This window comes from Nyctereutes procyonoides, unplaced genomic scaffold (assembly GCF_905146905.1).
Source record: "Nyctereutes procyonoides isolate TBG_1078 unplaced genomic scaffold, NYPRO_anot_genome, whole genome shotgun sequence".
Taxonomy (NCBI): domain Eukaryota; kingdom Metazoa; phylum Chordata; class Mammalia; order Carnivora; family Canidae; genus Nyctereutes; species Nyctereutes procyonoides.
In genome coordinates, this window is record NW_026575126.1 from 66364534 (window position 1) to 66386663 (window position 22130).

The 22130-nt window shown below is 46.6% G+C and overlaps 1 protein-coding gene across 2 annotated transcripts in view; it reads left to right on the forward strand.

Moving 5' to 3' along the window:
• Positions 1–3421: 3421 nt before the first annotated feature.
• The window catches only part of DAGLB (diacylglycerol lipase beta), a 31504-nt gene continuing 12795 nt past the window's right edge, over positions 3422–22130 (forward strand). Inside the window, exons 1-9 of one of the 2 annotated variants that reach the window (XM_055340804.1) lie at positions 3422–3613; positions 5067–5218; positions 12618–12789; positions 13663–13921; positions 15691–15813; positions 16559–16686; positions 18203–18329; positions 18687–18770; positions 20625–20702. In XM_055340804.1, the coding sequence (XP_055196779.1) occupies positions 3519–3613; positions 5067–5218; positions 12618–12789; positions 13663–13921; positions 15691–15813; positions 16559–16686; positions 18203–18329; positions 18687–18770; positions 20625–20702 (1218 nt within the window). In that variant the 5' untranslated portion in view covers positions 3422–3518. The remainder of the gene's footprint in view (positions 3614–5066; positions 5219–12617; positions 12790–13662; positions 13922–15690; positions 15814–16558; positions 16687–18202; positions 18330–18686; positions 18771–20624; positions 20703–22130) is intronic. The other variant, XM_055340805.1, reaches the window with a different exon arrangement.

Genomic DNA, 22130 nt, shown 5'->3' on the forward strand with positions numbered 1-22130 from the left:
CGGAATGTGTTTATTCCTCTGATAAGGGATCTAACACAGATACATGGCTAGGTAACAGGAGAACTGGTGTGCCCTACAATGAAAAATTCCCTCATTTACTTTGAATTCTGAGGATTGAAGATCCCAGGGCTGTAAAGAAGAGCTTAGAAAAACAACTATGGAACTTCCTGAAAGGTCACCTGGCTGACACTGCCCACCCCCCACCATCTGAGGACTCAATGCAAGGATATTAATTTTACAGGACACAGACATTTACTCGAAGAAAATTAAATGCTAAAGGGAGAAAATGAACCAATTGATTTGGAAAAATGAAAGATTAAAGATCACAGTTTCTCCAAGTTAACAGGAAAGTGAAGAATACTGTACTTTGCAAGTAGTGAAATTAACTCTGCTTCAAAGAACAAGCAGAGAAGGATATCAAAGATTTTTTATTTTCTTCAAAATTCAAGATGGAGCAAATATGGTGGGATGTTATCCCTTGTTACAGCTAGATGGTAGCTCCTTAGGTGTCCGGCATCTCTGTATCTGAAAATTTTTATCATTTCAAAAAAAGTCCTGGGACACCTGGGTGGCTCAGTGGTTGAGCGTCTGCCTTTGGCTTAGGATGTGATCCTGGGGTCCTGGGATTGAGTCCTGCATCAGGCTTCCCATAGGGAGCCTGCTTCTCCCTCTCCCTGTGTCTGCCTCTGTCTCTCATGAATAAATAAATAATATTTTTAAAAAAAGTCATGATGACCCATTTACCTTTTCAAGAGCTGTGCTATGACTTGGATATTTCTTTTCTTTTTTTAAAAGATTTTATTTTTTTTTAAATTTTTATTTATTTATGATAGTCACACACAGAGAGAGAGAGAGGCAGAGACACAGGCAGAGGGAGAAGCAGGCTCCATGCACCGGGAGCCTGACATGGGATTCGATCCCAGGTCTCCAGGATTGCGCCCTGGGCCAAAGGCAAGCGCTAAACCGCTGCGCCACCCAGGGATCCCCAAAAGATTTTATTTATTAATGAGAGAGAGAGAGAGAGAGAGGCACAGACACAGGCAGAGGGAGAAGCAGGCTCCATGCAGGGAGCCCGACGTGGGACTTGATCCCGGGTCTCCAGGATCAGGCCCTGGGCGGAAGGCAGTGCTAAACCGCTGAGCCACCCGGGCTGCCCTGATACTTCATTTTGGAAAGAGGAAATACAGTTGACCCTGAACAACATGGGTTTGTACTGCATGGGGCCACTTACACACAGATTATTTTTGATAAATACAATACAGAACTATAAATGTATTTTCCTTATGGGTTTCTTAATATTTTCTTTTCTCTAGCTTACTTTATTGTAAGAATACAGTATATAATATATGACATAGAAAATATGTGTTAACTTATTGATGAGAGTTCTGGTCACCAGTAAGCTATTGGTTAAATTTCGGGGAAGTCAAAAGTTATACTCAGATTTTCAGTTGTGTGGGATTGGCATCTCTGATCTCTATGATGTTCAAGGAACTATTTATAAAGATAAATCTTTTAAAAAGATTTTTTAAAGATTTTATTTATTCATGAGAGATGGAGAGGCAGAGACCGAGGCAGAGGGAGAAGCAGGCTCCCCACTGGGAGCCCGATGTGGGACTTGATCCCAGGACCCCAGTGTTACACCTGAGCCAAAGGCAGGTGCTCAGCCACAGAGCCACCCAGGTGTCCCAAGGATTTATTTATTTATTTATTTATCTATCTATCTATCTATCTATCTATTTATTTATTCATTCATTCATTTTAAAAAGATTTTATTTATTCTTGAGAGACACACACACAGAGGGGTAGACACATAGGCAGAGAGAAGCAGGCTCCATGCAGGGAGCTGGATGCCGGACTCGATCCCAGGACTCTAGGATCACGCCCTGGGCCAAAGGCAGATGCTCAATCGCTGAGCCACCCAGGTGTCCCAGACCTATTTTTTTAAAAGCTATTTTTAGGGGCAGCCTGGGTGGCTCAGTGGTTTAGCGCAGACTTCAGCCCACGGTGTGTTCCTGGAGACCTGGGATTGAGTCCCACATCAAGCTCTCTGCATGGAGCCTGCTTCTCCCTCTGTCTGTGTCTCTGCCTCTCTCGCCTCTCTCTGTTTCTCATGAATAGATAAAATATTTTTTAAAAGAGCTATTTTTAATAGTAGAAAAACTTGTCTAAGGGTATTCTTTGTATGAGATACCCACATAAAGGAAAAATGTTTTAAAATAGCTTTAACTCAACCAATGGACTAACGTTACATGGAAATGACAGAACATATTTGCAGACGATCAGAACTACATAAAATACAGGGGCGCCTGGCTGGCACCGTCGGTGAAGTGTTCAACTCTTGGTTTCAGCTCAGGGGTGATCTCAGGCCTGTCAGATTAAGCCCCGTGTTGGGCTCTGCACTCAGCACAGAGTCTGCTTGGATTTTCTCTCCCTCTGCCCCTCCCCCCCATAAATAAATAAATCTAAAAAAAAAAAAAAAAGAATTATACAAAACATTTTCTTTTTTTTAATGCATATACTACCTCTTTGAAATTATAGTTTTGTGGGTTGTTATTGTTCATAACATTAAGTCATCAGTATCTTATCTTTACTAACAAAAGCTTATATAGAAGAATTATCTCATTGCTAAGCCTTACAAATCCTGTTTTCAAAAGGGGAACTATTACCACATTTGAGAATATTCGGATCATAGGCACAGCCCTCTAACTTCTAAATCACTCTCTTCCACTGAATTCCTACTCTTCCTCCCAATTTTGTTTTAGTATCTTCTCCAGGGAAGTCTTCCCTGACCTCTCTGATTGGGTCACTTCTGGCCACACCAAGTGCCCCCAAAATATTTATTTTGTAATGAATAGTTCTCTTTTTCTATAGAAACCTTGTAACTTCCCCATTTATAATTCCCTGTATGATTTCATCCAATATCCGGTAGTGTGCTCTATTATGAGCGTAGCAGTAAAACAAGATGGACGAGGTAAATTGCTCATGCAATTTACACCCTAAGGTGGGAGGAAAGAGGCACAAACGCAGTATAATGTCAGGGAGCGATTAAATATTAGGAGGAAAACTGAAGCAGAGTAAGGGAATGGGAACAGGTGGATGTGCTGTTCAGGTAGGGTGGCCAGGAAGGTCTCTTTGAGAGGGGGACACTTGATCTGAGGCCTGGGTGAACTGAGAGCAGCCCCAGTTCCGCCATTAACATCCGTAGATCTCTAGGTGTGCTCATTCCTCCCGGCCCGGAAGAATCCTTATCTACAAAACGCGAATATTATTAGAATGGACTTTGCACACGTGAAAGACAGCTGGCAAGCCCACCCGCGCCTGCCGGGTCAGCGTTTCTGCGCAGGCGCGGAGAGCCCCACGGCGGTGCGGGGACTCAGTGCGCGTGCGCCGGGCCCGACCCTCGCTCGCGCCTGCGCGGAGGCGCAGTCAGTTTGGCATTGGGTTCCGAAGGGAGTGGGGCTCTGGAGGGCCGGGGCGCGCGGCGGGCCGCCCCGAGGCCGGGCAGCGGGGCCTCCGCCATGCCGGGGATGGTGCTGTTCGGTCGGCGCTGGGCCATCGCCAGCGACGACCTGGTCTTCCCGGGGTTCTTCGAGCTGTCCCTGAGAGTGGTGTGGTAAGGGCGGCAGGCTGTGCGGGCTGCCGGGCGGGCGGCTGGGAGCTGGGGGGACGCAGACGGAGCGGGGTGGAGTGGCCGTGTCTCCGGCTCTGCGCGCCCACGCGGTGCCCACGTTCTCTTGTCCGGGCCTCTCCGCCGCGCGAGACCTACGAGGACCGGCGTCCTGCCGCTCTCCCCATTTCTCGGAGGGCACACTGAGGCCGGAGCGGGGAGGCCGGGCCCGGGGTCCCCCGTTTGGGCCCTCGCCGCTCGCGGCACTGAGGGGCCTGGCCCCGGGAGCCTCCAGGACGTGGTCGCCGACCCATGGCCGTGGCCTCGGGATCGGCTTCCCCGAGCCAAGAGCAGGCACTTGCATCATCATTACGGCGCTCGGCATGGAAACACAGGGCATCTGGTGTCCGCCAGAGGAAAGGATGGGAAATAGTAGCCTTCCGTACCGGTGGCGGCTGAATTCCCTGGGGAGCAGCCAGGCCTGGCACAAAGCGTGCAACCGATGGGCAGTGAATTGGGCGCCTCAAGTCTGCTCCCAGAGAGTGTGAGCAGAGAATAATACAGCACCTCTGTTACTGAAGAGTGGATTCTTGAGGGCAAAGGAATATTGGAAGAGACCCCTCCATAATTTCATAGTTTTAAGAGCCACGTCTCTCCGAGATCATTTCCCACTATTGTCTCCAGACCCAGTCTCCTAATAGAGCCCAGATTCCACCCCTGGGCTCGAATCCTTAATATAGTGGTGCTCTGCCCTTTGGTGAAACACCTCCAGTGATCCATCACTGTTACTTTGCATTGCTCTTTCCTTATTCCGCACTGAATTACAAAATAAAGAAGTCAGCAGTATGTGGCCTTGCAAGTTCATCACTGTTCACTATGGAACATCTTGGCATAACTTGATTCCCACCTCCTGGTTTGTTTTTTTGTTTTTGTTTTTGTTTTGTATTACACACAGCAGATTACAATGTGTGTTTGTCAATTTCTTGTTTGTCCCCAGGAGTAAACATTATCTTGTTAATAATTTAGCAAGCATGTATTTTGTTGATTTATGCTCGCATATTTCTGAGTCCTGTGGGGCTGTGCTTTTTTTCAGCAGCTCACATTATATTTGCTTGCTTATGGCATTCAGTGCCTCTTAGGAACTACAGCAGGAATAGAAAAGGAACAATCATGTAAACATAGGAAGTATAAAGTTGAGTTTTTTTTTTTAAGTTCAGTTTTTTAAAAAAAAAGTCATACTCTAATCTTTTATTTTTGTTTTAGTAGATCTTTTTTTTTTTTTTTAGTAGATCTTTTATTGAAGAAAATTGTATTTGAAAGCAAACTTCACCTTGTTTTGGGTAATATTAACTCCTTTAAGATTTTTTTGTTTAAATATTAACTCCTTTTCTTTCTTTTTGTAATGTTTTACGATGTAGTTCCTTGGTTTCCATTTCTGACCCTCCCTTTCTCTTGGCAGGTGGATTGGCATTTTGACTTTGTATCTCATGCACAGAGGGAAGCTGGACTGTGCAGGTGGAGTTCTGCTCAGCAGTTACTTGATCGTTCTTATCATTCTACTGGCAGTTATTATATGTACAGTGTCTGCCATCGTGTGTGTCAGCATGAAAGGTAAAGGATAGGAATTTATTGACATATAATTCAAATACCATACGGTTCACCCATTTAGAGTGTAACAAGTCTGTGAATTTTTAGTATATTCACAGAATTACACAGCCATCACCGCAATTCTAGTACGTTTTCATCACCCCCAAAAGAAATCCTATACCCATGAGGGATCACTCCCCATTACCCCCCAGTTTCCTCAGTCCTAGCCATCCACTAATCTACTTTCTCTCTATAGATCTGCCTATTCTGGCTCATACAGTTGGAATCATCCACTATGTGGCCATTTGGTCTGGCCTCTTAAGCTTATCATGATGTTTTCAAGGTTTATGCACATTTTAGTGTGTGTCAGCTCTTCATTCTTCTTACGACTCAGTAATACATTGAATGGGGGGCTTCTGGGGGCTCAGCTTCTGCCTCCTGCTCAGGTCATGATCCAGGGTCCTGGGATCAAGCCCTGTGTCAGGCTGTGGGGAGTCTGCTTCTCTCTTTCTCTTTCTGTAACCCCCCCCACACCGTTCGTGCTTGCTTGCTCTCAAAGAAATTTTTAAAATTTAAAAATTACGTTGAATGGATTTGCCACATTTTACTTATCCATTTGTCAGTAGGTGAACATTTAGGTTATTACATTTTGGGGCTGTTACAAATAGTGCTACTATGAACTTTCACATAGGTGTTTTAGTATGGACAAGTTTCCACTTCTCTTGGATATATGCCTAGGCGTGGAATTGCTAGATCATTTGGTAACCTTATGTTTAACATTTTGGAGAACTGCCAGACTGGTTTCCAAGCAGCTACAGTGTCTTTCTTTCAGTTTATAGTTTCAGTGTCTCTACACCCTTGGCAATACTTAACATTGTCCGATTTCTGATCTTAGCCATCCTGGTGTGTCTCACTGTGGTTGTGATTTGTATCCTTGATGCGCACCCTCTCATCTGCTTACTGGCCATTCTTATATCATCTTTGGGGATGTGTATACTAAGATCCTTTGGCCTATTTTAAGTTGGGTTATTTGTCCTCTTTATTAACGAGTTGTAACAGTTCCATCTATTCTTAATAACTATTGTCTTCTACATGTTACAGTTTTCTGTAGTGACTTCACTGCAAATGTTGGGGGCCTTCCTTGTATGAGTGCTCAGGTTCATAGGATGAGCTGAGCATGGTAGTGTGTTAGTAACTAAAACCTCCTTGATCAGAGGCAGGGCTGAACACCATGCCGCCCTCCAGCACATTTCACCATTGCTTAAGTGGGGCTGTGGATGGCATGTTTACACACTCCAGGAGATGGTAAAAGTACTGGGAGGGAATAGTTGATATACTGGGTGGCATGATCTTAATGCTTTGGAATGACAATCTGCAACTTAAAAGATGGGGATAGCTCATGGGGAGTGATAGAGAAATGTTAGTGGCCAAGTGTTCCATGGGAAACACCACAGGGTTTTGGAAAACTGGGAAGAGTGGCTTGTGCCTGCTTACAGAGAAATGTATGGAAAAGAGAGCTCTGTGTATTTTAGCATGCCCCTGGAAACATGAATGCATGAACAAATGTCTAGAGCAAGGAAGGCCCCAGTTTTGTGGTGTGCCAGTGCCCGCTTTGTGGCTTTACCACTGTGGAGTTGTGGTTGTAGTGTGGTGGTGTTTTTTAGAGAGTGCGAGTGGTAGTGGGGGGGGGGGCAAAGGGAGAGATAGAATCCCAAGCAGACTCTGCACTGAGCATGGAGCCCGATGCAGGGGCTCAGCCTCCTGACCCTGAGATCATGACCTGAGCTGAAACCAGTAGTCGGACCCTTACTTGACCGAGCCACCCAAGAGCCCTGTTTTGTTTTTTAAAGTAAACTCTAGGGATCCCTGGGTGGCGCAGTGGTTTGGCGCCTGCCTTTGGCCCAGGGCACGATCCTGGAGACCCGGGATCGAATCCCACGTCAGGCTCCCGGTGCATGGAGCCTGCTTCTCCCTCTGCCTGTGTCTCTGCCTCTCTCTCTCTCTCTCTCTCTCTCTCTCTCTCTCTCTCTCTCTCTCACTGTGACTATCATAAATAAATAAAAATTAAAAAAAAAATAAACTCTAGGGCAGCCCAGGTGGCTCAGCAGTTTAGTGCTGCCTTCAGCCCAGGGCCTGATCCTGGAGACCTGGGATTGAGTCCCACGTCAGGCTCCCTGCATGGAGCCTGCTTCTCCCTCCGCCTGTGTCTCTGCCTCTCTCTCTCTCTCTCTCAGTCTCTCTCTCTCTCTATGGGTCTCTCATGAATAAATAAATTTTATTTATTTAAAAATTTATTTATTTAAAAAAATAAATAAATAAGGGATCCCTGGGTGGCTCAGCAGTTTAGCGCCTGCCTTCGGCCCAGGGCATGATCCTGGAGTCCCGGGATCGAGTCCCACGTTGGGCTCCCGGTATGGAGCCTGCTTCTCCCTCTGCCTGTGTCTCTGCCTCTCTCTCTCCTCTAAGTCTATCATGAATAAATAAATAAGAAATCCTTAAAATAAACAAACAAACAAACAAACAAACTGTGACCAACGTGGGACTCATGACCCCGAGATCAAGAGTTGCATGCTCTACTGACTGAGCCAGCCATGTGCCCTCGAACTATGGAGCTTTTTTTTTTTTTTAAAGATTTTATTTATTTATTCATGAGAGACACAGAGAGAGGCAGAGACATAGAGGGAGAAGCAGGTTCCATGCAGGGAGCCCAATGTGGGACTCAATCTTGGGATGGGGATCACGCCCCGAGCCAAAGACAGATGCTCAACCGCTGAGTCACCCAGGCATCCCACTATGGAGCTTTTTAATGAAGTCTGAGTTTCTGAAAGATGAAGTATTTAGGTTGGTGTCCCTTTAGCGGTGGCATCATTTCATTTATTGGTCCTCTGTTTTCATGTCCTGTTCTGGTTAGGAGACCAAGTGTGCCACTGAAATAATGGGTTCAGATTTGAAGCAGGAATATAAGCTTTTTTCCCCGTTAGTGTTTTTCTTTAGATATTTTTGGTGATATCAGGGCACATTCACACCCTGTAATGGCTGGCCATGTTCACTGAGGCTCCTCTCCTAAGCACTTGCCTAATGCCTGCACCATCTCATACTCACAGCCAGAGCTCAGAAAACATCTGACAGTGTGTGTTAGGCATTCTGTGCCAGCTTTGTGTGTTCTGGGTGGGTTGCCTACCCAGTGGCCTCTTCCAGACAGAACCCAGTTTTATTTGGGACATTCCCCCGTCCCTCACATGTGAAGTATGTGTGTCAGAGAAGCCAACTCTCCACCCAGCTCAGGAATGATCCTCATGTGTCAGTGATTGGTTCAGGAATAGTTGTGTGACCCAGTTTGAGCCAGTGAAATTCAGGAGTTTTCCAGAAAGTTCTGGGGGAGTCTTTTCCTTGCTCCTCTAGGAAAGAACCAAAACGAGACACTTTCATTCTGGGTGATTCTGCAGAGGGATGAACTGCTGAATTCCTGGTGTATTTCCCCTCACAGCCAGGATGAGCTGACTGAAGAGGGCAGAGCTGTGAGAGACAAGAGATCTGTGATGCCTGTCTATCCAGTCCCGAAGCCAGTGCAGAAGGTCCCAGGGCCTTCCTCTTTGTACACCTTTTGTTACTTGTGGCTACAGATACTATGACTGAATTAAAAACAGTATTTTATGAATCATATTAGTTTAAATGTCAGTTTGTTATAAATATCATATGCCTTATTAAAAATATTAAGTAAATTTCAATGAAAATACCATAAAGTAAAAAAAAAAAAAAAAGGCATGGGAAAAATTGTAACTAAGAGCCAATCTTTTTCATATATAATGGGGTTCTGTCATAGGTAAGGAAAAGACCAACCATCAGTAGAAAAATGGGCAAAGATCACAAATGGTAAAATAAATATAAATGGCTTTTATAAGTATGAAAAATGTGCAGCCTTAGTCAAAATAGCAAAGATTCACATAATACATTAAGTTGGTGAGGCTGTGGGACACCTGGGTGGCTCAACAGTTGAGTGCCTGCCTTTGGCCCAGGGCGTGATCCTGGAGTCCCAGGATTGAGTCCCACGTCAGGCTCCCTGCATGGAGCCTGCTTCATAAATAAATAAAATCTTAAAAAAAAAAAAAAGTTGGTGAGGCTATGCAGAAACAAGTAGCTCATTTTGTTGGAGAGACTGCACATTGGAAGACCTCTTTGGCTGTATGTACGTGTGTGTGGATCATCCAGTATTTTCACAGATATTTGCATGTGTGCAAAGAAATACTTGTAGGGATGTTCATTGCAGTGAGGGGGGTGTGGTCAGAGGGAGAGAGAGAGGATATTAAGTAGGTTCCACACCCAGCATGGGGCTTGATCTCACAACCCTGAGATCATGACCTGAGCCAAAATCAGGAGTCGAATGTTTAATCAACTGAGCACCCAGGTTGTTAATTTTATTTTTGATACATGGATAACTTCTGTTACTCCTCTTGTTCCATCAGGCGTCTCTGTAATTAACCTGTCACTTGTGCTGAAAGGCCATGTTTACGTAGCTTTTGGCTGATGCTGCTCTCTAAAAGAGACACCACAAGTTGCAGAAGGCACATCTGGGACCCGTGGAGTTCAGTCGTCTTTATCCGAGACACTGATGCTTGTGTATTTACCTCTCCTCTTTTTCTTGGTCGTCAGTGTAGCATAGTTGGGAAGAATCTTTTTTTGTTGTTCTTTAAGATTGTATTTATTTATTTGAGAGAGAGAGAGAGAGCATGAGCAAGGGGAAGGCTGGAGGGAAAGGGAGAAGCAGACCTTCCCTCTGAGCAGGGAGCCCAATGCCGGGCTCAATCCCAGGACCCTTAGATCATGACCTGAGCTGAAGGCAGTGGCTAAACCTCAGGCGCCCTTGGAAAGAATCTTGATATTGGGGCAGCCTGGGTGGCTCAGCGGTTTAGCACTGCCTTCAGCCCAGGGCCTGATCCTGGAGACCCAGGATCGAGTCCCACATTGGGCTCCCTGCATGGAGCCTGCTTCTCCCTCTGCTTGTGTCTCTGTCTCTCTCTGTCCGTCTCTCTGTCTCTCATGAATAAATAAATAAAATCTTTAAAAAAAAAAAAGAATCTTGATATTGTGGTAGTTTCTAGTTTTGATTTGAGAACCTCCCTGGTGAAATCCTACTGTTTCTACCATATGGGAGGTTTAATTAGGGAACGTCCAGCCTCATGACTACCATGTTTTGATGGCAGCAAAAGGCACGCCCTCAACCTCCAGGGTGTGCCGTTCACTGTGTTTGATCCTGACTGTGAGACATTTCCTTGCATCTCCTCTGTATTTGTATTGGGAGCTCATTGTTTATCTCACATTGGAAAAGATTGCTGCAGTGTGTTGAGGTGTTGAACCAAAGAACTGTGACACAGGCCTTCCTTTTGTGATCTTTGTGTGAATGGTTCTGCCTGATGCAGACCAAGGCTATGCTGAAGACCTTGCATTCAGGGAGGAAGTTCTACTCGTTAATTATGGGGCCTCAGTATCACAGCGCCCATGGGAGTCACACTTTGTCTTGGGAGGAAGGTCTCTTCTCTAAATAAAATAACAGTGTTTTCAGAGCTGGGTATGACTATACAAGGGAGAGTTTTTCAGTATCTTGATTCCTTTTTGGAATCCTACCCAGAACTCCATTTTCTGCTTTCTTATTTCCATCTTTATTTCATTCACCGAGTATCAGGCCCAGGTGCTTGTCAGGGCCTCATTTCTTACTTTGGAGCCATCCAGATGCTGTTTCTGTTTTTTTGGGTTAGCCACTATTATTAGCAGCAGACCCCAAACAGAGCGTGTGTTCTTTGCCCCTCAGAGAGTGTGCTGTTTTGGTTGCCTTGAATTTTGACTTTGTGCCCAAACTGAGGCTGGATAGTGTCTTAACATTTTAAAGTGTGGGGCAGCCTGGGTGGCTCAGCGGTTTGGCGCTGCCTTCAGCCTAGGGCGTGATCCTGGAGATCCGGGATCGAGTCCCGCGTCGGACTCCCTGCATGGAGCCTGCTTCTCCCTCCGCCTGTGTCTCTGCCTCTGTCTCTCTGTGTCTCTCATGAATAAATAAATAAAATCTAAAAAAAAAAAAAAAAGTGTGACTCTAAGTAATCCATCCTAATGGAAGGTGATTTTTTGGAACATAAAAGCTGTTTCCTCATCAAATCATTCTTTACATTTTAGATTGTCTTCATTCACTGTTTTGGAGTTTGTTTCCAATATTTTTGTTTTAATTGTGGCATTTTTATATTGCTTAAATTGGTATTTATCACAACTTTTTATTAGAGGGAGAGGGTTGATGTTTTACATCAGGAATTATAGCACATGGACCTCTACTGATACTTGGGTTTGTTTGAGACACAAGGTAAAAAGGTTCCGCCTGCACGTTAGGCTTTAAGCGTTCTCACATGTCAGAATTTTTCATGTCCCAAAAGTGCAGACATTGGTGAGACAGAGAAGCCGGGACCATGCAGACCTGGATTGTGTTTTGTTTTTGTTTTATTTCTTTTTTTTTTTTTAACTTTTTTTTTTTTTTTTAATTTATGATAGGCACACAGTGAGAGAGAGAGAGAGGCAGAGACACAGGCAGAGGGAGAAGCAGGCTCCATGTACCAGGAGCCCGACGTGGGATTCGATCCCGGGTCTCCAGGATCGCGCCCTGGGCCAAAGGCAGGCGCTAAACCGCTGGCGCCACCCAGGGATCCCTGTTTTTGTTTTATTTCTTTTAAGATTTTATTTATTTATCTGAGAGAGAGAATTTGGGGAGAGGGAGAGAGAATCTCAGCAGACTCCCCGCTGAGTGCAGAGCCAGACTCAGGGCTTGGTCTTACGACCCTGAGATCATGACCTGAGCTGAAATCAAGGGTGGAAGGTTTAATTGACTGTGCCACTGAGGCACCCCCTGGGTTATGTTTTAGAAAGTAGTTACTAAGCTCTTAGCCTCAGTTTCCTTATTTGTAAAATGGGATAGTGACTATCTTTAGAGTCGTGAGGATTGCAGAATAATGGGTATAAGTCTTTCAGATGGTGCCTGAACACCATAGGTCTCAGGCAGATGGGGGAGTTATTTTCTAGAACTCAGGTCACCATGTATGTCTGTTGGCCCAGGACAGCTGTGTTGTGTGCCGGTTGTCCCAGCATAATTATTAACACCTCCTTCTTCTCTCAGAAGTGTCCCAGTTTAGACAATGAGTATATCATCATCCTGGCTAGAACCTTGAAATATCTTGAAACCCTTGTCATTTCTAGGAAATGAATCTGAGGCTTTTTGTCCTCTTTCCATCATCACTTGGTCACTTGCTCTTAGCCTTACACATTGATTTCCAATTACAAGTAGAAGCTGCCAGACACGCCTCCAGTACTAACAGATGCTATATGCACTGTTTTGTGGAAGGGAAGTCTCTGAGGGAGCTGGGTGCTAGATTGAGTATCTTCTGTGTTTCAGGAACCATCTGTAATCCTGGGCCACGGAAATCTATGTCCAAACTGCTTTACATCCGCCTAGCGCTCTTTCTGCCGGAAATGGTCTGGGCTTCTCTGGGGGCTGCCTGGATAGCAGACGACGTTCAGTGTGACAAGACGGTGGTGAACGGTATCATTGCCACCGTTGTCATCAGGTGAGGCCTTCCGTCTTCTCTTTCCGTTTCTTGTCTCAGATGCATTTGAGGTATAAGGAAAAAGACCTTTCTGAGTCACTGAAGATAGCCCACATCATTATGCATCTTTTGTCATTTTCTTTCTTGCCGGTTCTTATTCTTCTGCATTCCATCCATTCTATTATAAAAAGGAAGAAAACCCGAAGACCGGATCAAAGGCAAAAACTAAAGGCAGGATGAGAAGAAACATGGTATCAGGCAGGAACTGTGACAGGGACTCATGCACAGGACTCGGGATTAGAACCGATCTAGTTACTTCCCCTTCTGGACACTCGTGCTGACACTGCCCTTCCCGTGCCACACACTCAGGGACAGCAGAGGCCCTTTGCAGAGATGCATCTTCCCGAGGTACACGCATTCATGAACCACAGGGCCTGGCACACTGGGGACAATCTAGAAATACTTACACATGTGCATAAGAGAGCCATCAGAGTAGCCCATAATGTGGCAAAGTTCTTTTGGTTTTACCGAGAAGAACTCCAAGGCCCTGAGGAGTTGAGGGCTTGGGTTGTGGTGAGTGGACCATGGAGAGCAGGTTCCAGCTATACACATGCCCGGGCTACAACTGCCTACCAGGCACCTCCTTTTTTTTGTGGTATTCACTTCTAAGGCTCTGATTTTGGGGGGGCCTGGATCAGCCATGGGCTCATAAAGAACTTTCTAGAAGAAACAAATTGCTCACCTCAGCCTGGTTCTAGGAGATCCACATTTTCCTAGGTATTGAGAGCCACAGCTGTACAGATGAAAAAACTGAACCCTGAAGAGGGAACCATGGCTCCTGAGTCTGCATGTGGGATCCAAGGTCATCACACCCTCTCTCTCTCTGTTTTGCAGCTGGATCATCATCATTTCCACTGTGGTCACCATCATCATTGTGTTTGACCCCCTTGGGGGGAAAATGGCTCCCTATCCCTCTGCTGGCCCCAATCACTTGGACAGTCATGAGTCGAGCCAGCTATTCAGTGGCCTCAAGACAGCAGCTACCAGCGTGTGGGAAACCAGAATCAAGTTCCTGTGCTGTTGCGTTGGGAACGACGACCATACTCGAGTTGCTTTTTCGAGTACGGCAGAGCTTTTCTCAACCTACTTTTCAGTAAGCTGAAGGGGTCTGCTTTCGTCTCTTTCTCCTAAGTAAATGTCATGTTAAGATGAATCGTCTGTTTGGAGCTAATCCCCTGTTCATGTAAAATACCTCTCGCACATGTGTAGTCTGTGGTGTGGCAGAGTTGGGGAGACTCTAGGGGGCATTAGCCCTACTCTTACTGACCCCGTCTCTCTGGGTGGTGCGTCTGGGTGTTGCTACCTGTCCATTACATTGTCCAGATTTTAAGTTGTTTTTAAGGAGTTAAATAATGGAACCCGGATATTTTGGGGATGATTTACCAGTTGTCTGAATTCCGTGTCCTCCATCCAGCTGGTCCTCTGCAGGTGCCAGGCACAGGCAGTGTCCTGCATCCGAGGTAGTATCAGTCAGACCTTGTTTACTAAGTCAGAGCATGATAGAAATGAGAGATTCTTCTGCTGGGTTTTTTTGGGGGGTGGGGGTGGGTTGAGATTATTCCTTTTTTTTTTTTTTAAGATTTATTTATTTATTCATGAGAGACACAAAGAGAGAGGCAGAGACACAGGCAGAGGGAAAAGCAGGCTCCATGCAGGGAGACTGATATGGGACTTGATCCTGGATCCCAGGATCACGACCTAAGCTGAAGGCAGGTGCCCAACCACTGAGCCACCCAGGCATCCCAAGATTATTCTTTTGAAGGGGAGTTTGAATATGTCATTATAGTGCCAGAAGGAGTTTTCGTTCCAGAGCAGTTTCTCCTGTGATTTAAAAATATTCATTTTTCTTTCACATCCAGTGTTTTTATGTAATGTTCTCTGGTAAACTGTTGTGTTCAGTATTGAGATTAGGTAAGGGGGAGCAGTTCTCCTGACATCTTGCACACTGCTGGTCCTTCCTTGCCTCTTTGTGGGGGAGGGTGTGGTGTGTCTGCAGGGCCCTGGGCTGGCCCTGTAGGCTGGCACCAGGCCACCACACATCTCCCTAAACTAACCATAAAGGAGTGCTTCGGTCTGGTCTTAAGATGGAAGAACTGATAGCTCAGGGGCCGAGTGGTCAGTGCCTGGTCCCTCCCTATGAGCTGGAAGTGCCTGGAGGCAGCCAAGGCATCCTCTTGAAGGTGACAGAAACAGTTGGGTGCATGAGACCCTTTCTGTTGTTTCCCTAGTTTGAGGTTCTTTTGGAGGCTTGCTGTGGCCAGTGAGAAGTTGAGCCTCTTAAATCTCTACTGGGGACTCTCTGAACAAAATCACAACATCTTGAGCAAGAGTCTAAATTTGGGCTAAAATTGGCCATTACTACAAAGATGGTGAGCTTACTGATCCGTTAGCTCCCAACTATACAAAAGATGTGAAGTAGTAAGTAGTTAAGTGACTTGAAATGAAATTTGAAAATAAGAGCTCAGCAGTATTTGTTTCTCCGGTGGATTTGTCTGAGGGCAGGACAGTAAAAATCATTAAGCTAACTTGTAGGAGTCTTGAAAATACTTTTAAGGTGCCTCTTTTTTTTTTTTTTAAGATTTTTTTATGTATTTATTCAGAGAAGGGGGGGCATTGGGCAGAGACACAGGCAGAGAGAGAAGCAAGCTCCATGCAGGGAGCCTGACATGGGACTCAATCCCAGGTCTCCAGGATCAAGCCCTAGGCTGCAGGCGGCGCTAAACCGCTGCGCCACTGGGGCTGCCCTAAGGTGCCTCATTACACATAACTGTGTGTGTATGTGTGAACTGTATTAAACTGGGTTTTAAGGAACTAATGGGCAGTATCTGATGAGTTTCCTGACAAGCTGCTGTTTTCATCCAGGACACCGATCTGGTGCCCAGCGACATTGCAGCAGGCCTCACTCTTCTCCATCAGCAACAAGACAATATTAGGAACAGCCAGGAGCCTGATGAGGTGATCAGCCATTCCCCAGGGCCCCCCCAGGTAAGCCCCTTTTTGTTGGGTTGTAAAGTTTTGACATTTATACCTATTTATACATCTTCAAAAAAACAAAACTAGCCAGCAACAATTTCAAAAGCAGTTGACTTGGAATCTGATGTGTGGCTTCTGCTAGTTGTACCTCTCATCAGGTGAGGCATCTCCTCACCTGGAGCTCAGGTTGAAGGAGCCCATTCCTGGCCACTTAATTATTTTAGGAAATTGGCAACTGAAGTCTACATAGCAAAAATTCTTTCTGGGATGGGGCCTGTTTCTCCCTGGGTGTGTTTGCTTTCTTCTCTGCACCAAGGGAGCAGAAACAGTTGAGTTTTGCTTGAGTTGTTTTCCTGTCACAGATGTTCATGCTTCTGAAAGAGAAGGTTGCACCTGGATATATGTATTTCTCTGCATCTCATACAGACGCCCGGGTCTTCCATGCTTACTTGTTGTTACAAGGGCCCGGTGGTCTGCTCTCCCCATGTGCTTCTGGCACAGTCACTGGCTTGTTCCAGAATGAGGCACGAAAGTCATTAGGGATTTTTTTCCACCATACTTGCTGCATTCTTCTAAATGAGGGGTCTGTCTCAGTCTGTGTTTAAGGAGCAGTTTTCCTTGTGAAAGTCTGCCGAGAGGTCTATTCTGTGAGGAAAGGAAGGTCAGGAGTTCAAATCCAGGTTATGATCTAGTTAGTGAATTGATCTTGTCCATAATGGGTTCCCTGAAACAAAAAGCGTTTTTTCTTCCGTTCCAGGAAGCTGATTTGGACGCAGAGTTAGCAAATTGTCACCATTACATGCAGTTTGCAGCAGCGGCCTATGGATGGCCCCTCTACATCTATCGGAACCCCTTCACAGGGCTCTGCAAGATTGGTGGGGACTGGTAGGTGGGCATGCTCGAGGCCCCCGCCTTCTGCTTGTCACTCCTATGGTGCCCACACTTCATCCTAAGAATAATCCTGTTTCTCCTTTCCAAAAACTTTGTTTTGAAATGTTTCAAAACTCCCAGAACAGTGCTGAGAACTCCCATAGATTCTTTATCTGGAGCCACCAATTGTGACTCATTGTAGTCACATATGCTGTGTCACTCTTGCTTCCTCCCAAACCACTGAAGTTTAGTGGCAGAGGCGTGCCCCTTATTTCCAACTGCTTCAGCCTCTGTTTCTTAAGAACAAGGACCTTTTACATAACTATGATATGGTTGTGTGCCAGGAGAGCTAGTATTAAGCAATACCTCATTTACATTTTGTATTCACATTTTTCCAGTTGTCCCAATAGTATCCTTTATGGCAATGCAGGCTTATGCATTGCAGTTGGTTATCATGCATCCCTAGTCTTTAAGCAGGGGGAGGAGCAGATGGAGAGGGAAAAGCAGACTCCTGCTAAGCAGGGAGCCCCTTAAGGGGGGGGCTCAATCATAGGACCCCAGGATCATGACCCAACCCAAAGGCAGATGCTTCACTGAGCCACCCAGGTGCCCCTCATCCCTAGTCTTTTTCCGTTTGGAACATTGGTAGTTTCTTGTCTTGCATAATTTGACATTTTGAAAGGACAATCTAGGTATTTTGTGAATGGCCCTCAATTTGTATTTGCCTGATGGTTTGTTCTGGATTAAAGTTGAGTTTTACCTTTTTTTGGCAGGAATGTGCCAGGAAGAATACCATGCCCTTCTCAGTCCATCATATCAGGAAGCACAAGATGCCAGTTTGTCCCATTCCTGGAGATTTGAGAGTCTCACTTGTTCTTAATAGAATTAGAACAAGTTCTGGAATTAGTTCTGGAATTTTTTTTAAAAGTTTTTTAAAAATTTATTTATTCATGAGAGACACAGAGAAGGAGAGAGAGGCAGAGACACAGGCAGAGGGAGAAGCAGGCTCCATGCAGGGAGCCTGATGTGGGACTCGATCCTAGGACTCCAGGATCAGGCCCTGGGCTGAAGGCGGCACTAAACCGCTGAGCCACCTGGGCTGCCCTAGTTTTTGATTTTTTTTTTTTAAAGATTTTATTTATTTATTCATGATAGACACAGAGAGAAAAAGAGAGAGAGAGAGAGAGAGAGAGAGAGAGAGACAGGCAGAGGAGAAGCAGGCTCCATGCAAGGAGCCCGATGTGGGACTCAATCCCGGGACTGCAGGATCACGCCCCGGGCCAAAGGCAGGTGCTAAACTGCTGAGCCCCCCAGGGATCCCTAGTTTTTTAATTTTAAAACAGTAACATGATTCCAGAAGTCAAAACTTTAGTAAAAACTATGCACAGAAATAAAGCAGTTTTCTAGTAGCCAGAGTAAGTCCTGAAAATTGTGAACTCTGATCCTTGTGTTTGCTGGGGAAACAAGGGAGTGGGGATTGACATTACCTGCTAAGTGGTACAGTAACTAATACCTTTGCCTATTTTTTTAGTTGTAGAAACAGGACAACAGAATATGACTTGATTGGAGGTGATCAGCTCCACTGTCATTTCGGCTCCATCCTGCATACGACAGGACTACAGTACAGGGACTTCATTCACATAAGCTTTCATGACAAGGTCAGAATAACGGTGTTTCATAACTTCTGTGGGGTCCTGGGATCCTTCAAGATAATGATGAAAGTTATAAGTTGTTTCCCCCAAAAAATATGTGTAGACACACACGCATGCACAGGCACACACGCGATTTGCATACCATTCCAGGGGGGCTTCTAGGCCCCACGTGGGCTTAACACTAGCTGGAGCCAGAAGTTTTCGTAGGGATACCATCCTATGTTGTTATGTAGCCCTTCTTCTGTTGAAGAACTGTTTCCAAGCTGTTAGTGATGGCAGACCGGCCTAACACTAACCTAACAGCGGCCCCATAGCTGCATGCTCTCCCTGTCAAGGCCTCACGCTTCTTTCCCTCACCTTCAGGTCTATGAGCTCCCCTTCTTAGTGGCCCTGGACCACAGGAAAGAATCTGTTGTGGTAGCCGTGAGAGGAACCATGTCTCTCCAGGTAAGGAGTCTGATGCTCGGGGGCTGGGGACAAGGGGTGGGGTGAACAGTGAGCTGCAGGTGCCAGGAGGCCCATAGAAAATGAGGATAGAGGACACATCAGTTCGAGCAGCTTCTGCCACCCAGTCTTGTGAAATTCTCCCTTTGGAAAAAAAATGAATAGTCATTTCCTTTTAAGTGAGAAATGCCAGAAACAACCATCAGGGTTAGGTTCCCCACTCAAGGAGCTCCTCCAGAGGCTCCCACTAGACTCCCCTGAGCTGCTCCCCTTGCCCCTCCGCTCCTGGCTCTCCCAGCAGGGGCCTCGGGACCAGCCATGTGTCTGTCCAGAGCCAGCAAGCAGCCTTCAGGCCTGCCCCTCCCCGCTTCTCTGCCCCGTGGAGCTACTGGGTGGCTGCTTCTCTCTGACTTTGTGTCATGCTATCTGGTTTGTTTTTGGCCATTCTTCAGTCTCATTTCCTGGTTCTCACTTCCTTGCTGACCCGGATAGCATACTGAGACACCACAGTGTGAGCCCTCACCCGCTGCAGGGGAGGGCTTGCAGCTTGGGGTGGCAGCCAGGACCCTGCACCTAGAAAGCAGGACGCCTCACATTCTCCAGGTCCTGTTTCTAGTAATTCTGCAGCATCCCCCAGTTGGCCCCTGAAGAAACAGTGGAGTTGTCCTCACTTTGTCTCCTGGCTTCCTCCTCGGGTCTCTCTGCTTGTCTCTAATTCGAGGTGCTACGGCTCTGATTGTGGCCCTGCTCCCCTTCCTGGGCCAGGGAAGCAGTTTTCTATCTTGGTCCCTGTTTCTGGTCTTCCCTCATCAGTCCTCATACTGTCCACAGAGGACCTTTTCTAGAACATGTTTCAGATGTTACCACTGCTTCTTAGAAACCTCCCTTGCCCCCCATTTTTTTTTTTTAAGGATTTAAGAGAAAGAGTATGTGAACTGGAGGAGGGGCAGAGGGAGAGAGAGAAGCAGACTCCCCGCTGAGCAGAAGCCTGATGTGGGGGCTCAATGCCAGGACCCTGGGATCCAGGACCTAAGCCTAAGGCAGACCCTTAACCAACTGAGCTGCCCAGGCACCCCACCCTCATTACTTTTTAATAGAAAATTCATATGTCTTATCACAGTACTGTTGGTGCTTTGTGACCTGACCCCAGCCTGCCTTGCCAGTTCCTACCCTGCACTCAGCTTGCCAGTGGTTCTCCAATGCCCCAAAGGCCCCTTGAGCTTTGCAGGGTGTAGCTATGGAGTCCCGCCCCCAGCAGGTTAACTGCACTGGGTCCTGGGGATACACCCGCCTCTTGGGCTCTGCCCTCAGCCCCTCTTAGCACCCATGTGCCTGGCCATTGCCAGCTTCTTTGCTCAGATGCTCTGCCTTGAGTCCTGCCAGCCCCTTAGTTGAGCGTTGCCCACATCTTTCTGTTTCCTGAGAGCAAGTTTTTCCTTTAGTCTCTGGCTTAGTCTGCCACCTCCTCCAGGAAGCTCCCCACCCGCCACCCCCGTCCTGCAGCACACCTACCCCCTCTGATGCATCTCTTACCCTCCCTTAGGTTTCAGTGATCTGTTGGTAGCCCCTTGAGAACAGGAACCATGCTTTGTTCAAAACCTAGGTACAGGGCTCTCTCCTTCGTGGGTACTTAGAAGAGGTGTGCAGTGAGGGAAGGCAGAAAGTGTGTCTTAGCCACGTGTCCCCCCACCCCCTCCCCTGCTCTTGGTCCCTCAGGAGCTTCCTGGCCACCTGGGTTTCCCTCCCTCAGCAGTGTGACCCAGAATGCTGGCCCTCTCTGCCATCCTTCAGAGGGACCTGCCCCCAACCTCCACGCACAGTCCATCCCAACAGCCTCTTCCCTTGTACTCTTTGTAGGACATCCTCACGGACCTGTCAGCGGAGAGTGAGACCCTCAGCTTAGAATGTGGGGTGCAAGACTGTTCGGCACACAAGGTACAAGCCCTGGGGTGTGTGTTCAGGAATGTTCCATTAAGGAGAAGCTCAAAAGGGTCAGGATTTTTCCAACTCTGAATCTCTCCTGTGAATGCTAACCCTACAATAGATAGCTACCATGTGCCAAGTGCTGTTCAAAGTAAAGGCTTTTTGTTCTTTTAGTAGAAATTCTCATGGCAACCTCTCGAGGCTGCTTTTGTTTTTTAAGAGGAAGGAGCAGATTCAGAGCCATCAAGGGACGGCCAGAGGCCACACAGTTATGAACCCCAGTTGAATGCTCTTCTTCCCTTGATGGGAGTAATATATTGTGAAGAGAAGCTTCACCATGTGGTGAAGAGAGCTACACCATGTGACCTCCTCTCAGCAAGGTACAGGGCAGCATCCAGCACATAAGGCCCTCCCGCCCTGTGACCCCCAGAGGGGCAGCCACCCACAGCACTGCCCTGTCGTCTGGCAGTTTTCCTCTGCCCATGTCACAACACAAGTTCTCGTTTCATTATTACTGTGTTGGTGGGGTGGGGGTCCGGAGGCTCCTCCTCAAGGGACAGAAATAGCCTGCCTAGAGCAGAATTGTGTTTTAAAAGGTTATTTGATTAAGGTTATTTTATGTAACATGATATTTATCATTGTAACCATTTGTAAGTATGCAGTCAGTGGTGGCAGATAGTTCAGAATGCTGTGTATCTGTTACCACCATCTGTACTCAAAATTTTTTAATCATCCTGGACATGAACTCCTTCTCCATTAAGGAATAGCTTTTCCCTCCACTCCTACAGCCCCCAGTCACCTCCATTCTAGTGCCCCCTGCCCACACCCCAATGTGCTTGCTCTAGGGAACTCACAAAAGTGGAATCAGGCAATTGTTTGTCCTTTCATTGAGCATAGTGTCCCCAAGTTCAGTCCAGGCCGTAGCACATGTCAGAGTCCCCTTCCTGGTCTGGCTGACATCCCACTGTGCACAGATGACCTTTGGTTTATCCATTTGTTCACTAATGGACCGCTGTCAGCGCTGTTGCTGGGACCAGGGATGGACAGACTACCGTTTGAGTTCCTCCTATTGGTTCTTTAGGGAATCTCCGAGGAGGTGGGATTGCTGGGTCTTGTGTATCTGCTGTGTTTAACTTTTTGAGGAACCACGAGCTATTTTCCTGCAGAGCTACCCCATGTGACATCCTCCCAGCAGGGCACAAGGTGCATGTTCTCCACATGCTCAAGGACACGTACCTTCTGGTTTTTGATTCTTCTAGCCATCCTAGTAGGTGTGAGGCAGTATCTCACTGTGGTTTGGGTTCGCGTTTCCAAGATGACGGATCAGCTCAGAGCAGAGTGTTGACACATTTGAGGGAATGATTTGGTCCCAGGGGTTACAGCAGCTCCTTCTGGGGAGAGGGATATTGAGGTGCAGGGCAGCAGGTCTGTGCTGTTTTT